The 16,706-nt window shown below is 36.1% G+C and overlaps 3 protein-coding genes across 11 annotated transcripts; 1 reads left to right on the forward strand and 2 right to left on the reverse strand.

Annotated features, from left to right (window-relative positions):
- The first annotated feature begins 184 nt into the window (after positions 1–184).
- LOC103843346 (phytochrome A) lies at positions 185–6,155 on the forward strand. 8 transcript variants are annotated; one of them, XM_033280347.1, is made up of 6 exons: positions 185–1,198; positions 1,317–1,392; positions 1,641–1,751; positions 1,933–3,994; positions 4,535–5,645; positions 5,724–5,964. In XM_033280347.1, the coding sequence occupies exons 4-6, from the start codon at positions 1,942–1,944 to the stop codon at positions 5,923–5,925; spliced, it is 3,366 nt and encodes a 1,121-aa protein (XP_033136238.1). In that variant the 5' UTR covers positions 185–1,198; positions 1,317–1,392; positions 1,641–1,751; positions 1,933–1,941; the 3' UTR covers positions 5,926–5,964. The 8 variants fall into 8 exon arrangements, with proteins under 8 accessions (XP_033136238.1, XP_009118310.2, XP_033136240.1 ...); XM_009120062.3 differs by having other exon boundaries at positions 185–1,416; XM_033280349.1 differs by having other exon boundaries at positions 185–1,416; positions 1,641–1,750; positions 1,930–3,994.
- A 735-nt stretch (positions 6,156–6,890) lies between these two features.
- On the reverse strand, positions 6,891–7,875 carry LOC103843347 (germin-like protein subfamily 2 member 1). The gene is made up of 2 exons (XM_009120064.3): positions 7,615–7,875; positions 6,891–7,551 (listed from the first exon to the last, which is right to left on the reverse strand). The coding sequence occupies exons 1-2, from the start codon at positions 7,718–7,720 to the stop codon at positions 7,007–7,009; spliced, it is 651 nt and encodes a 216-aa protein (XP_009118312.1). The 5' UTR covers positions 7,721–7,875; the 3' UTR covers positions 6,891–7,006.
- Positions 7,876–10,256: 2,381 nt separating this feature from the next.
- Positions 10,257–12,293, reverse strand: LOC103843348 (transcription factor MYB61-like). 2 transcript variants are annotated; one of them, XM_033280354.1, is made up of 4 exons: positions 11,591–12,274; positions 11,371–11,500; positions 10,794–11,261; positions 10,584–10,725 (listed from the first exon to the last, which is right to left on the reverse strand). In XM_033280354.1, coding segments are annotated over exons 1-4 (729 nt in total). In that variant the 5' UTR covers positions 11,721–12,274; the 3' UTR covers positions 10,584–10,724. The 2 variants fall into 2 exon arrangements, with proteins under 2 accessions (XP_009118313.1, XP_033136245.1); XM_009120065.3 differs by having other exon boundaries at positions 10,257–11,261; positions 11,591–12,293.
- Positions 12,294–16,706: the final 4,413 nt, after the last annotated feature.

Raw genomic sequence — 16,706 nt, forward strand, 5'->3', positions numbered from 1 at the left:
AACGGGCCTTGTCTGAAGACTTGGGCTTCTTTGTTTATTCCCCTTGTAAGAGATTTGGGCTTAACTGTTTAAACTGTTAATTAACTAACTTTTATCTGACGAATCTTATACTGTAGAACTTATGTATAACATAAGGTTCAATTAAACCAAATACCATACAAAACTATACAAAAACTTAACTAGAGAAGCTACAAAGAAAATTTGTTAACATATTTATTCTTGGGAAGGCATAGAAGGGTCCATTAAGATTTGATGACATTAACCAATGGGCTTGAGATAAGGTTAGAAATTATTCTGTGTATAGTTGCCATTTACACTTATTATTTGGCAATTCTTTTGAGACTTTTATAGATTTGTTAAGCTCCTTTTGTTTTAAATATAGACAAGTTGGCAGACATAAACTGTTTATATGACATTAAATCATGTTTAGTGATTATTTATGTTGCTAAATCTAAGCAAATCTTACTTTAATCATGTTTAGTAATAAGCATATCTACTCGGATACAGCTAATCATGTCAGTATTGGTATTGTTTTAATAACTTAAACAATGAATACATTTACAGAAGTGGTATCCTAATTGCAAAGTCGACTAAAAGCTAACATTTCAGACTATATCACTTCCAAAAGTATTTTATCATTCTATTAATGGGAAACAAAATAAAAATTGGAGGTAACACTACTAACCATCATGTTACTCATGTATCACTGTGAAACTCTCAAACAAAACAATGAATACAAATATGGAAAGGTCCCTTATTTTAATGTGGATCATCCCAGCCAGAGAGAGGCAACTACAAAGTACAAGAAATCGTAAAGACCATAACACTAGCGTTGTCGTCTAACGTCTTCCAACCTAACTCCACTTTCCACTTCTGGTTATTGCCTTCATTAAAACTACTTATGTCTTCTTATTGATATTTTTTTTCTAATTTTCATCTTATCCTTTGGATGATTCTCTTTGACCAGATTGAGATCATCTTCAATTTGTTCTTCTCACTTCCACAGTGATAGTTACATCTGTATACAAATAAATCAGTTTAAAATGGATTTAACTCCAAAAAATTAGAAAGAAAAATAGTTTTTTTTTCTTCCTATTTTCATATTTCTTGGGCCACCGTTCTGTTTTGGCGAGAAAAATGTTACTGGCGAAGCCGACCTTGTTCTTGATTTATGTGTGAGATTCGTCCTTTCTCCAAAGTGAGCTTCTTTTTTTTTAAATGATTCCCATTTAAAAATATAAAACAGAGTGCCCCATACTCCAATACATGTGCGTACGTATATAAGTGGTCCCATTCATCGTCGTCGTCTGTGCTAGGGAGCAAAAATAATAGAGAAGAGAGACAGCAGCACAAGTTGAGGCCTCAAGCTTTAGAAGAAGGCCTCTGAAGAGTGTGAGTAGACAAGATCTCATCATGGTTTCCTACTTTTCTTGATTTTACATATAAATACCGAAGCTTTCTTCTATTGTTTTTATGCTTAGTGCTTGTCAGAAACTGGACTCACCCTAGCTTTTTTCCTTGTCTTAGTTTCTTAAACTTGTCAGTACTTTTTAAGTTAATTAGCTAAAAATAAAAAAAAATTATCTGTTTTCTGAAAACAGAGACGTCTCTTTTGATCTGGCTTTTGATGTGTGTGTTAGTTTTTATAAGACCATTTATAACAAGAAGCATCCCAACAGTCTCTATCTATTAGCGTTCTTCACTCTCGAAGTTGCTTTCGCTGGTGGGACTTTATCGCTCCTTTCCTAAAGGTATAGCTATAAATACTCATAAGAATTAACCTATCTATTCTATTATATATGTAGCTGTATTTGAATATTGATAGGCAAATTAATTAAGATCCTCGTCATTGTTAGTACCATATACTTAGAGAGGTATGAATGTTTTGTTTTACTTGCAACTTAGTTTTTGTTGTCTTGTCTCTGGTGTCAGGCAAAAAACATGTCAGGCTCTAGGCCAAGTCAGTCCTCTGAGGGCTCGTCAAGGCGATCAAGACACAGCGCTAGGATCATTGCACAGACCACCGTCGATGCAAAGCTCCACGCTGACTTCGAGGAGTCAGGAGGCAGCTCCTTTGATTACTCAACCTCAGTGCGTGTAACTACCCCAGCTGTGGAGAACAACCAGCCGCCGAGGTCCGACAAGGTGACCACGACATATCTCCACCACATACAAAAGGGAAAGCTAATCCAGCCCTTCGGCTGTTTACTCGCCTTGGATGAGAAGACCTTCAAAGTCATCGCGTACAGCGAAAACGCCCCTGAGCTCTTGACAATGGCTAGTCACGCGGTCCCCAGCGTCGGCGAGAGCCCCGTTCTAGGCGTTGGGACGGATATAAGGAGTCTCTTCACTGCTCCTAGTGCCTCTTCGTTGCAGAAGGCACTTGGATTCGGAGACGTCTCTCTTCTGAATCCCATTCTAGTCCACTGCAGGACTTCCGCAAAGCCGTTTTACGCGATTGTGCATAGGGTTACAGGGAGCATTGTAGTCGACTTCGAACCAGTGAAGCCTTATGAAGTTCCCATGACGGCTGCTGGCGCTTTACAATCTTACAAGCTCGCTGCAAAAGCGATCACTAGGCTTCAGTCTTTGCCTAGTGGGAGCATGGAGAGGCTTTGCGATACGATGGTTCAAGAGGTTTTCGAGCTCACGGGCTATGACAGAGTGATGGCTTATAAGTTTCATGAGGATGATCACGGCGAAGTTGTCTCCGAGGTGACGAAGCCTGGTCTTGAGCCTTATCTCGGTCTGCATTATCCGGCCACCGACATCCCTCAAGCGGCTCGGTTTCTCTTTATGAAGAATAAAGTTCGTATGATCGTCGATTGCAACGCAAAACATGTGAAGGTGCTTCAAGACGAGAAGCTTTCCTTTGATCTCACCTTGTGCGGCTCTACCCTTAGAGCGCCGCACACCTGCCATTTGCAGTACATGGCCAACATGGATTCTATTGCATCTCTTGTTATGGCGGTTGTAGTTAACGAGGAAGAAGATGGAGAAGCTACTACGCCTCAAAAGAGGAAGAGACTATGGGGTTTGGTGGTTTGTCACAACACAACTCCTAGGTTTGTCCCCTTTCCTCTCAGGTATGCATGTGAGTTTCTAGCTCAAGTGTTTGCGATACACGTGAACAAAGAGGTGGAGCTGGAGAACCAGATCGTGGAGAAGAACATTCTGCGCACGCAGACTCTCTTGTGCGATATGCTGATGCGCGATGCTCCTCTGGGGATTGTCTCGCAGAGTCCCAATATAATGGACCTTGTGAAATGCGATGGAGCGGCTCTTTTGTATAAAGACAAGGTATGGAATCTTGGAACAACTCCAAGCGAGTTTCATCTACAAGAGATAGCTTTTTGGTTGTGTGAACACCACGCTGATTCAACCGGTCTAAGCACTGATAGCTTGCATGACGCTGGGTTCCCAGGAGCTTTAGCCCTTGGGGATTCAGTATGCGGAATGGCGGCTGTGAGGATATCATCTAGAGACATGATTTTCTGGTTCCGTTCTCATACAGCTGGCGAAGTGAGATGGGGAGGTGCGAAGCATGATCCAGATGATAGAGATGACGCGAGGAGAATGCACCCGAGGTCATCGTTTAAGGCTTTTCTTGAAGTGGTTAAGACGAGGAGTTTACCTTGGAAGGACTATGAGATGGATGCTATACATTCATTGCAGCTTATTCTGAGGAATGCTTTCAAGGATGGAGAAAGTAGTGATGTGAATACTAATATTATTCACTCGAAGCTAAACGATTTAAAGATTGATGGTATACAAGAACTTGAAGCTGTGACTAGTGAGATGGTTCGTTTGATTGAGACTGCTACTGTGCCAATATTGGCGGTTGATTCTGATGGATTGGTTAATGGTTGGAACACGAAAATTGCTGAGCTGACTGGTCTTCCTGTTGATGAAGCGATTGGGAAGGATTTCCTCACACTTGTTGAAGATTCTTCGGTGGAAATCGTTCAGAGGATGTTAGAGAATGCACTAGAAGGTAATTTATCTTCCTAATATACGCTTAGTTTTGCTAAGAATATTTCAATTAGGCCTGGCATTTTGAACCAAAGCAAAATTTTGGTTAGTTCGGTTATAGGTTATAGATTGGTTAGAAGTTCGGTTCGATTCAGTAGATTTTCTTTAAAAAATTAGTTTTCGGTTCGGCTCACTCTGGCAGTCAGTAACTTACTTACTTCGGTTTTCTTTTTTTTATAAAAAAGTATACACAAACCATACTAAAAACCGAACCGAGCTAACCAAATTTCGAGCCGACCTAACCAAAATAATCAACAAAACGAATTTATCCGAGATTTTAACAAAATTAAACCAAAATATGACCGAAATCAAAAACTTCAGTAGGATTTTCAAAAACAGAATTAACAGAATACCGAACCGAACTTTATTCCGGGTTAATTCGTAAGATTAATGTTGAACCAAACTAACCGAAAACCGAACCTGCTGGCCAAATTTCAACTTCTTGACAAAGTGCTCTCAAAGTGCTAAAGAGTATAAACGTGGTTGTTGTATATATATGCAGGAACTGAGGAGCAGAATGTTCAGTTTGAGATCAAGACACATCTGTCAAGAACCGACGCTGGACCAATAAGTTTAGTTGTAAACGCCTGCGCAAGCAAAGACCTCCATGAAAACGTGGTTGGTGTATGTTTCGTAGCCCATGATCTCACCGCACAGAAGACTGTGATGGACAAGTTCACTCGTATCGAAGGCGACTACAAGGCCATCATCCAGAACCCAAACCCTCTGATCCCGCCCATATTTGGAACCGACGAGTCCGGGTGGTGCACGGAGTGGAATCCAGCGATGTCAAATCTAACCGGCTTGAAGCGTGAGGAGGTGGTGGAGAAGATGCTGTTGGGAGAAGTCTTCGGGACGCAGAAGAAGTCGTGCTGTCGTCTCAAGAATCAAGAAGCGTTTGTGAACCTTGGGATTGTGCTTAACAATGCTGTGACCAGTGAGGACGCTGAGAAAGTGCCGTTTGGTTTTTTCACGAGAGGTGGGAAGTATGTGGAGTGTTTGTTGTGTGTGAGTAAGAAGCTTGACAGGGAAGGTGCGGTGACTGGCGTCTTCTGTTTCTTGCAACTTGCTAGTTATGAGCTGCAGCAAGCTCTCCACGTGCAGCGTCTAGCTGAGCGTACTGCGCTGAAGAGACTAAAGGCTTTGGCTTATATAAAAAGAGAGATTCGGAATCCGTTGTCTGGGATCATGTTTACTAGGAAGATGATGGAGGGGACTGAGATAGGACCAGAGCAGAGAATGATCTTGCAAACTAGCGGTTTGTGTGAGAAGCAACTCAGCAAGATTCTTGATGATTCTGATCTTGAAAGCATCATTGAAGGATGCTTGGATCTGGAGATGAAAGAGTTCACCTTAAACGAAGTGTTGACTGCTTCCACAAGTCAAGTAATGATGAAGAGTAACGGAAAGAGCGTTCGTGTAACTAATGAAACAAAGGAAGAAGTAATGTCTGATACTTTGTATGGAGATAGTATTAGGCTTCAACAAGTTCTTGCAGATATCATGCTGATGTCTGTTAACTTCACACCATCTGGAGGTCAGTTAACTGTCACAGCTTCCTTGAGGAAAGATCAGCTTGGGAGATCAGTGCATCTTGCTTATTTAGAGATCAGGTAAATGTTTTAATGAATTACATAATATGATGTTAAAAAGAATGTGTGCATTGAGGAGATTTGTGTTGATGAAAACAGGATAACGCATACCGGAGCTGGTTTACCAGAGTTTTTGCTAAACCAAATGTTTGGGAGTGAGGAAGATGTTTCGGAGGAAGGGTTAAGCTTGATGGTTAGCAGGAAACTGGTGAAGCTGATGAATGGAGATGTTCAGTACTTGAGAGAAGCTGGGAAGTCTAGTTTCATTATCACTGCAGAACTCGCTGCAGCAAGCAAGTAGTCCCTAAAAAGAAAAAAGGGTGTGTTGTGGATTGATATGATGGCCACTCTCTTTGTTTGTAACTTTCCTTATTGCTTTTGTTTTCAATAACGATGAAATATCCATCCATTTACATCTTCTGTTATCTCAAGCTGTAAATATGGATGCATATCTAATCTCCTGTCAAGTGTGTTTTGGTTGATGTATTGTTCAAAAAATGAAGTATGATTATTGAGGTAATTTATAGTCAATGGTGATCAAAAGTTACAAAAACCACTCAACGAATACCTCTCTGAGGTAATGTATGACCCTTTCCTTGAGTATGTTGCAAGAATCCTTTGTTTAAAACAATTGGCTTTAGCTTAACTCCATGAAGATGCAGACAGAATTGTACATTCTATATGGATCTTATGAGCTGGCCATATGGAAATGCACTTAGATTTGAAAGAAGCACATGGGGGAAGTATGATATTTAATTTTAACAATTAATCAAATCAGTTTTATTAGGCTCATAGGTGAGAGTCTCTCAAGTTGATATAAAAGGGCCAGATAAGTAGCTTACCTGCTTTCATATTATAGTTGGAAGTTTTTTAATAAGATCAACTAACATCAGCTTTACCTGTTTGGCTGTTTCTAGTCAGCTAGAAACCAAAAAAATAAATTTTGATCATACACAAAAGATTTGATTCCGGAAATAACTTAAATTCTTGTACACCAGTAAAAGATCACATTCATTTGGCCAGACGAAGTCCGGTATGTCTTTAGGATTAGAAAAAACTATTTTTAGTGGGATAAAGATATTTTCAAAAGAAAAAAATGGATATCGGTTTTGAGCCTATTTTAAATACGGGTTTAAGAAATTATAAATTATTTATTCACATAATCAATATACAAATCATAAACTAGTATTTGTGTGTTTTACTCTTAGGTTTCTTAGCTATCTTCAAAATTGAATTCACGTTTGTTCACAGCATAATAAGATCAAAGTTGCGACAATGGAGCTTAAATGCACATTCAAAGATCAGTTATTGGTTTTCATTACACAAGAGAAATAAAAACAGAACCGAAAAAAAAAACATGTAATGAATTTGGATTAAAAAGATCATTTCTTGGGTTGGAACCTAGTTTTGATATGTTTAACAGTTCCCGAAGACGTCTGAAAGGCTTGAGCCAAGATCTCATCAGGAACAGGAGGCGTAGAACCGAACAAAGTAGCACCAAGAGACTGAGTTCCAGGAAGCTGACTATTGAAAGCAGCGATGACAGAGGCAGGAACATCACCGTTGTTCTTCTGGAAGTGAACAAGTCCTTTGGGGAAAGCAAACACGTCACCTTTCTTGAGAGACCGAGAGATGAGCTTGTTGGCCGTAGTGAGAAACCCAACGTCGAGTGTTCCTTCGAGGACGTAGACGACTTCGGTGGCACGTGGGTGAGTGTGAGGCGGGTTTAAGCCACCTGGCGCGTAGTCGATGCGAGAGAGGGAGACACCGAGCGTGTTGAGACCTGGGAGGTTCATTACGTTGGCTCCTGTGACTAAGGCACCGAATGTGTTGTTGGTGAGACCTGGATTCGCTAGTGCTTGCGAGAAGAAGTCGAGGGATGTGACGTTAGCTGCGTCTTTGCAAGGGAAGCCGTTGACTTTGATTCCTGAAAGTTTGAAAGAAAGATTAATAAAATGGAAAATGAGAGATGAATAAAGTTTTTATTTACCGGAGGAGAGATCAGCGACGCAGAGGTCTTGGAGCATGTCAGGATCTGCGGAGACTGTAATGAGGAAGAAGAGGAAGATGGAGAGGAATGGAGTTGGTGAAGCCATGGATTTTTTTTATTCTTGATTGTTAATGGTGGTGAGAGAGATTGAAGAAGGAGAGAGATGATGCTTTAAAAGCAAGGAAACATGAATGACCTTGTCAAAATAAAAAAATAAAAGTCAAAGGTCAACGTATACTAGACGCATAGATCTGGTCTGTGCTGTTGAAATAGTGACTCTACACTTGTTTTTGTATTACACGGTATATATAGATATTTAATGACTTCACCTAATCATGTTAAATGTTTTTGTCTTACTTTTAACCGTTTTTGTTATTATTAAAACCTTGATTTTGCACAAACATTGTTTAGATTGTTTAGAACGTAAACGGCACCGTTTGCTGTCTCGGAACAAAGTTATATTTTCAAGCCCATTTCCGGCCCGTTTGTAAAGATAACAACTAATAGGCTACGTTGTAATACAAAAATTTGTCAACCTCTGAAAGGTTATAGGTGATGTCGGTAATTTTCTAGATTAACAGATCCTATTGTGAAAAGGATAAATCAATAGCTTTTTTTTCTTACTATAGGATAGTTTCCAGTTGTTTACTGTTCTTGGGCAATTGGTCTCTACTATGCTTTAATTTTTGCTAAGTCAACTTGTTTACTGTTCTTGGACAATTGGTAATCATCTGTCTAGTTTTAGTCTTAACTTCGGTCTGTTGTTTTGTTGCAAAAATTATCCTGGTATGGGTTTTAGTTACCGCTTTCATGTGGACTCTTGTGTTTGGGAATTGTTTTTCATCCGCCAGTTGATGTATCAAATCCTGTTTTTTTATGGAATGAATTTCACCCCGGAAAAAAAAGGATAGTTTCCAGTTAAGTTATAAATTTTATTCATGGATCAAATTAGTTGTGTATATAAACGTTGTAATAATGGTGACCATGTTCAATAAGAAAATTTATTCAGAATATGATTTTTTTTTTACTAAAGGTCAGACTGCGATGATGATGAACTCAAAGGTGCCTACGGATGCTCAGGCTAAAGCTCCAACATGGGTCTTCTGGGACATCAACAGGTGTCCGGTTCCCGCTGGCGTCGATGTTCGTTTTATCGGTCCGTGTATAAAAAGTGTTGTGAATAATTTAGGCTACATGGGTCCTCTCACCATCATTGCCGTTGGCATACTAACAGACGTCCCTCTTGACGTCCTGCGAGCCATCTATTTCTCTGGAATCGCTCTCCATCAAGTTTCTACAGGTTAATATCTCTATCCTAATTAAGCTTTAGATTCTCATCTGTTTAGTTTCTGAAACAGATATGAATGGAATTAAAGATGATTTTCACCTTGATTATACAGTAATTAACAGTTAATATGAAAATCTGAGGAATTTCATCTAGCTTACGTATATGTGACTACTACCAACATTCTTTATCCTCATTCTGATTGAGTCCAAGACTTATATTTGTGCAGTAACTGAACATCCCAAACTTGCATCATTTTCTCAACCGATGAAGTTTCATGCATGGATCAACATTTCGACGTTCTGCATGCAGCTTTCAGTTGTAACCCTAGCATAATAAAATAAGTAAGCACGAAAAAAAACAGAAATAAATCTGTGATAGCAATAAGATTTAGTGGAATTCATTTACATTTTTTAAAGTATCATTGATTTTAATATGTTGTAAGAAAACTAAAATATTGTATAGGTACATCAGTACATGTAAATAAATCATAGGATAGAAGAAAAGAATGCAAAGATTTCATGACATTGTTTCTCCATTTCTTCTGGGCACAATAGATATGTTTATTAATTGTTAGCAAACCGCGACAAATGTTTATGTTAGTTAATCATCCTCAACATAAGATACGCCTATCAGAATTAACACAATGATTGGTTCAATGTAGAACCAATTATTCGGTTCACATGCACCTTTGTCTCTTGCGTTCCACTAAACTTTATTATAATGCAAATGCATATTACGATAATATCTAATTCCTCAAACCCATTAATCTGTTGGTCGGTAAATAAGATTGACTTTGAACTGAGATGATTGACTTTTTCATATGCCAAACAAGTTCTAAATATCTTTTCCTTTCATTTGTATAATGTCGAAATTAGAATAATGTGTTTGACAAACCAATTTCTTATTATTTTTAAAATATACTAATATCGTCTTTGAATTTAATGTCAAAACAAACATTGAACATTTTTTACGTACCGGTCAAGTTATTGCGTTAGGTTATTTAAAATATTTAAAAGTGGCTGTTTCGGATTGAAATCTTAAACAATAGTTTTGATATAAAGTAAATCAATTGACTTTAGGATAATAATAATATGAAACCATCCCATCTCTTCTTTCATGTTTATCAAGGTCAAATCCTCGAAACTATGTTCTTTTAACAACAAAAATATTGAATTCAGAAACCTAGACCAAATTTTAAATTTTTATTTTTTTTTGAAAAAGTGTCACTTCTTGTTAAGGCTTGTAATGTATTTATCAGATTTGCTTTAATTTTATGTTTTCCTTTTGTCTTGTAATTATTTACAGGTCTGAATAAATGGTGAAGGATGCATCTCTGGATCACAACTCGTTCACGGAAACATACAGAAACTGATTTATTACGTTCATCATTGTTCTTCAACAGATTAATTGCAAAGACAGACCTTTGGAACCATCGATAATACTATACATCATAATCTTTATAGCCAAATAAAAAGTATATAGTATGAAAGTGAAAGATTTGCAAAAGAAAGAATAATATTTGACGTATGACACATTTAAAATAGAAATAAAGACACTTAAACCCACTTTACGTACGTATGTATTGTATATGTTTTTGCTTTATACATCTGTTAAGAGTTAAGAAAAAAATAAAACCTAAAGGGACTGACCAAAAGAGACAGCCGTTCTCTGAAGGTCCTTGCAGAACACGTCACTTGCTTCAGGTGTGCTCAAACTCTCGTTCTGGCTTTGGCTCCAAGGATCTGCCAAGCTCGAAACATTGGCTAAGTAATCTGCCTCTGATTTGACGAAGACCGGTAGAGAGATCGGTGTGTTCAAATACTCTGACCATTTCAATTCCTCGAAGTTATGATTAGGTTTGACTAGAGAAGGAGAAAGATTTGGGACTGACCATGTGAAACCACCGTTGTCGGTGAAACTCGAGGTGTTGTTTGTCTGAAACTCCCAGTTAGGTGCTGCGTGATCAGTACTCGAACTGTTGTCCGGAGGAAAACTAATCGAAGGCTTAACACAAGAGTGCGTCTGAAACACAGAGCCATCCATGTTTCCGGTGCTAAACTGCACCGGAACCATGGAGCAGAGGGAAGACTCAACCGAGAGTCCGAGGTTGGCGTTGAAGTAGTCGGAGAAATCAGATGGCCTTACGTGAAAGAAGTCTTGGTTAGTCGCAGAGGAGGAACTAAGAGACATGTGGTCGTTGCTGCTTGTTGTTGGCTTGTCTCTGTCAACTTCGGAGATGGGTTTGTGTGTGTTTGGATCAATGCCTCTTTGTTTCAGCTTCTTCTTTATATTCGAGTTCCATAGATTCTTGATCTCGTTGTCGGTTCTTCCCGGTAGTTTAGCTGCAATCTGTGACCATCTGATAAAAAAAAAAAAGACAGAACAGAGTAAAAAACAGAGCAGAGAGACAGAAACAGAGGAAACCTAAAGACATAAACTTGATCCTCTGTTTTATTATGAATTATTACCTGTTTCCAAGAACTGCATGAAGCTCAACGATGAGATTCTCTTCGTCTTGAGAGAAAGCTCCTCTCTTTAAATCAGGTCTCAAGTAATTGATCCATCTCAATCTGCAACTTTTACCACATCTCTGCAAACCTGTATATAGTAGAAGAATCAGATTTGTTATTTCAAAAAAAAAAGTAGCTTCTTTTTAGATTATGTTTTTTTTTTCTCTTGAAATGTTACCGGCATGTTTAGGAACAGAGCTCCAGCAGCCATGACCGTGATGGGTGATGTGGTTGAGAAGCTTCTCGTCTTCATCTGGAGACCAAAGCCCTTTTCTCAGCTTTTGTTTATAACAGCAAGAATGTCTCATGTTGTTTATTAAAGCTGTAATGCTGAGCCAAAAGTAACAATAAAAGAGAAGAAAGGAGAAAGCTCTGTTTTTTATTTTAAGTATTGGAAGAAAAAAGCTTTTGAGCTGAGAGAATGTATATGAAACTTTTGAAGGTTAATGGAATCTGAGGGGAAAGAGAAGAGAAAGATGGAGAAAATGAAGTAACAGATCTCTATAGAGAGAGTATTAATAGGACTAAGAAAAGTCACTTTAGGGTTTGTTGATTTTTTTTTGTTCTTTTTATTTTTTTTGCCCTCTCTCTCTCTCTCTAGAAGTTTTGTTAAAGATATGTGCATTGTAGAACAATTTTGATTGGTCCACGTCGGATTGACTTAACTTTAATCATCATCATACACTCGTCATATCAAATGCAGTAATTAAAGTATATATGATCGACATTAATTTCAATCAATCCCAAGAAAATTATTTTCTTTTAGAGTTAAAACTGATGGTAAAGTGTGAGTTAAGTAGTGGAGACATGATCATTCATGTTCAACCTGTCCCCGAAGATTTTAGGAACTACTCTACTCTACGCAGCCAAAAACAGCGTGACCTAAGCAACTCTTTTAGAGTTTTTTAAAAGAAAATTCATGAAAGTAGTACTGGAGATTTTTCATGAACTTTTAAGAGTTTCTTTCTTTTAATATCCATATAAAGTTTTTGTTTTACAAAAACCTTTTCTGGTAGAAATCTATATCTACAGTAATGTAAACGACGGAATGAGTATTTAAAATTTGCCTTCAATTAGTTGACGAGAGAGTAAGTGAGTAACTTTCAATATCCATGACTTATTTCTTATAAAATAATAGTATTTGTTAGAGTGTGAACAAAAATCTAAAAACAGTTCGTGGTAATAATGGCAAGTCAACAAATTTTTTAATTAATGGATTCTAAACTAATGCGAATGTGAATTCCATACGAAGATGGCATGGATATTACAAACTTTTATCAAAGTCGCAGTGACTTTGGAGCGATGTGTGCTCCTAAAACGTTTTCAGTATGTGAGAAGGATCGGTATGGCTCTCGTTGGTGATGATATATCACATATGCCTAAAACAATTATGTTTTAGCTACACTCACAGGCTGTGTTTAAGATATGTGAATTTTTGAAAGTGATTCTCATTATCTTCATGCGAAAAAATCAATTTATTAACCTTTGTGAACCCAGAGTAATCAGCTGCTCTCTCAACAAAGGTAAACCACATGCATAGACCAAAACTACAATTTACTACAGCAGTAGAAGCGTTACAGAAAAATTATTTACAATGAGAATGGAATAATTAAAGTAACCCATTAGATGGTGTGTAGATAAGAATGAAGACAAAGAAGAGTTGTTTGTTGTCTTCGTGAAAGACTTCTGCAATGAATTAAAATTATTTAAAAGCAAATGCTAAATCAGGACTAAATCTTTGTGAATATGAATGCATCAATTAAAGGAAATAATGGGAAAAGTTTATAACCAGCAAGAAATTGACATAATTGGTTAATGTTCCCAGAAATGATTAAATGGATTAAATAGCTATATAACGAAATTTAGAAATTTAGCTTTAAAAACACGGTTTCTTTTGCAGATGAATGAGAATAATTAAGTGTCTCTTTTGTTTGCTTTATGCATTTTTAATTGACTCACTTCTCTTTGGCATTTTACTCCCTCTTTTGCCTTAAAATCAGCCATAACAGAGGCCTAGAGGGGGTATATTCTTTGCCCATTTACCCAAACTTTCCCTCAGATTCTCACATGTTGAATTTTTGTAGCTTTCTTACGTTATCTAGAGACGGCCACTCGTTAGACTCTTGCCGTTTATCGGGTCCCAATCCTAAAAATATCGTGTACAACAATAAAAGACTATACGTAAACATAATTTCTTATTTTTAATTTTCAACGTCATGATGTTAAAGTTATTTATCTTCTTGATTCTTGATATTCTCATATGGTGTATTTACAGAGCTGTATTATACAATATGTGTAAGGCCTCCTAGCTACCGGTCTCGCTTACATACAACCCGCTTTTGGGTTCATGTGTAGATTTTATAAATAACAGAGACGATTGAAACTAAGTGTAAATACTCAATACTAAAAGCCAATTCTTAACTAGTTTATGTAACTTAATTTAGATCTTGTTTGATAAACTATAAAGGTTTGCTAATCAGTCGTATGAATCATTACCTTACTTTTATATTTCCAATTTCAACTAATGTAATTTTTTTTCATCTACTATATTATGAAGCCTTTAACGAGGGAATATATTGTTTGATGCCATTGTTCATGCAGGGTGCATTAAAAATAAGCAAAACCGACACGAACTTCTCATAATCAAACACGATTAAATAAATGGACTAGTGGATTTATTGTAGAATATCTCGAACCAAAGCTGTCAAAAGATACTTCAAATTAAATAATTCACCAAATAAGTGATTACAAGAAACGCCAATAATATATGGAAAGACTTTGCAATTGCAGAGAGTTTCTTTTAAATCATACTCAATAAATTAATAGTCTAATAGACTAATACCAATCAACACATTAATTCTTGCAGTATATCATCGACAATAAAACATTATGTTAGCTTCACTATGTATTATATTAGCATCCCTTACAAAAGGAACATATTCGATTAGGATCATGCATGATTAATAACCATCATTTGATCATCATCATGATTATAAGAGACAATCATGCATATATCCGCCGCAGCCCTTGCATTATGCGCAAAGCACATCTGATTTCAGATTTTTAGGCGTACGTTGATTTTTTTTTTTTTCATTTGATTAGGAGCATGCATCTTTATTCGTTGTTTCAAGTTTTCAGACTAATCTATTCCTTTTGAAATAGTAACGTTGACGATGCCTATATCTTATACTCAAAAGGAAGCTGTCTTAAACCAATAATTGTAGATTTAGTTTCAGTACACTAAATGTTTGATTCGTTTTCAGTATTTGAGTATTTTTTAAAGGTTTATACGAGTTTCAATTATGATCACCTATATGAAAATAATCTTAGAACAATAACATTTCAATAATTTTGAGATCAATATTTCGACAAGATAAATATAGTATATCCCATTATAATTAAATTTTATCATAGAGGTGATTTTAATATAATATATTGAATATTATTATGGTACATATTAATATTAATATTAATATATAAATAACCCATTATTTTATCATAAAGGTGATTTTAGTATATGTTGAATATTTATTCTGGTGCATATTAATATTAATATATAATAAGCAGCGATGTAAATAAATAATTTTAAAATGAAATATTATATAGAGAAGAACCTTTTTTTTTCTTATTTAACGAACCCTTGTTTTGGTGGGGAAGGATCGAATAGTTTGCATGGTTGACCTTCATGCACTAGAATAGAAGTTCTACGTTTTTTTTAACAATAACTTCTACGTTGTAACTATGTATTATAACTACTGTATTATTTATTACTCCATTGATACCAAAAATACACATATGAGAGAACATATGAGCTGTTCTCACAACTCAACATTCCTCATATATATATATATATATATTATATGAAATTTAAATAATCCTCTCTGTCATTTCTGTTGGTTGGTTTTTGCCCTAAGGTACAAGTCTAAGTAGAGAAAAAAGTGAAGAAGAGGGCCTAACTCATACGGTCGTTGTCGATCGTTTGTCATTGTCACAACTCACGCTGATTATAAAAACATCGCCGACAAATAAAAGAAAAGAGAAGAGGCTCTACACTTAACACGTCTATTGTAGTATAGCCAGAACTCGTTCTTACATCTAGCTAGACCCTATTTTTTCTTAAGATTCCCATATCACAAGAGAATATCAAATGATTTGATGGCGCTTAAGTTTCGATCTACGTTGGCAGCCAAAATGAAACTAATCAATTCTTAAGAACCAGAAAGCAAGGTATCATAACAAGTTTGGTTCAGTTAGAATTCTTGGTGAAGGCACAGTAGAAGTTGTAATCTAGTTGAAGTACTAGTGTATATAGTTATGAGATTAATCTCTTGATCTTATTGATCAAGCATATTCAATTTATATTAACAAACGGTCGTTATTGCCTTATAGGAACTTAAAAGTGATTACACCGAAAAAAGGAACTCAAAAGTGATTTTGTCGTCATTTACGATATTTTTTCTTCCGCAGTTTTAATGATATTTTGAAGTTTAAATAGATGTGATATCTCTGAGCCATTCTTAAACTGTGTTAATCCAATTATATATGAAAGTAGGCCTAATTTAAAAATAGTTTGTAAAAATTCAGATGGCCTGCATGACGTATATACAGCAAAATCTAACTATTGTTACTCTTATTCTTATGCTTAGTTCTTACTGTAATTTACATATATGATAGATCAATGATAGTAGTTTACAGTGGATATAACCACGAATCATGTTTCGAAAGAACGAAAATATGCATCCAATAAAGTTTGTGAAAGTGCATAATATAATATATACTTTTTTGCGAAGAGAAAGTGAACAATAATATAATCACGTTCAACAACGAATCAACGATGTTGCTGTGCAACTTATCGGCTTTTGTGGTAATAAGAACTTTATTAATTAGAGAAGGAGAAAGTCACTAGTTAGAAAGTGTAGTACATTTAGATTAAGATGATGAAGTCACGTAGAGAGGGAGAACGGGGGCCTAGTGAGAAATGACCTTAACTGGTAACAACTTAGTTGGCTCGTTTAGCATTAATCCTATCATCAAGGACACATAAGCACATGCATGCACTTGTACTAAGTATCCTTTTAATTATCTTATGTTTAAATATATATATATATATATAACTAGGTGTTCTACTCGCATATGCGGTCATAGTATTCTTATAAATATTTATAAATTTATAACTATTAAATCAAAACCAACATAATAAATTATTAATTATGTTTTTAAAAAAGATAAATCAAACACTAAAATTTATATTTTATGATAAAAATAAATATTTTTAGATAAAAAAACAACATATT

The sequence above is a fragment of the Brassica rapa genome, chromosome A09 (assembly GCF_000309985.2).
Source record: "Brassica rapa cultivar Chiifu-401-42 chromosome A09, CAAS_Brap_v3.01, whole genome shotgun sequence".
In the NCBI taxonomy this organism is placed as follows: domain Eukaryota; kingdom Viridiplantae; phylum Streptophyta; class Magnoliopsida; order Brassicales; family Brassicaceae; genus Brassica; species Brassica rapa.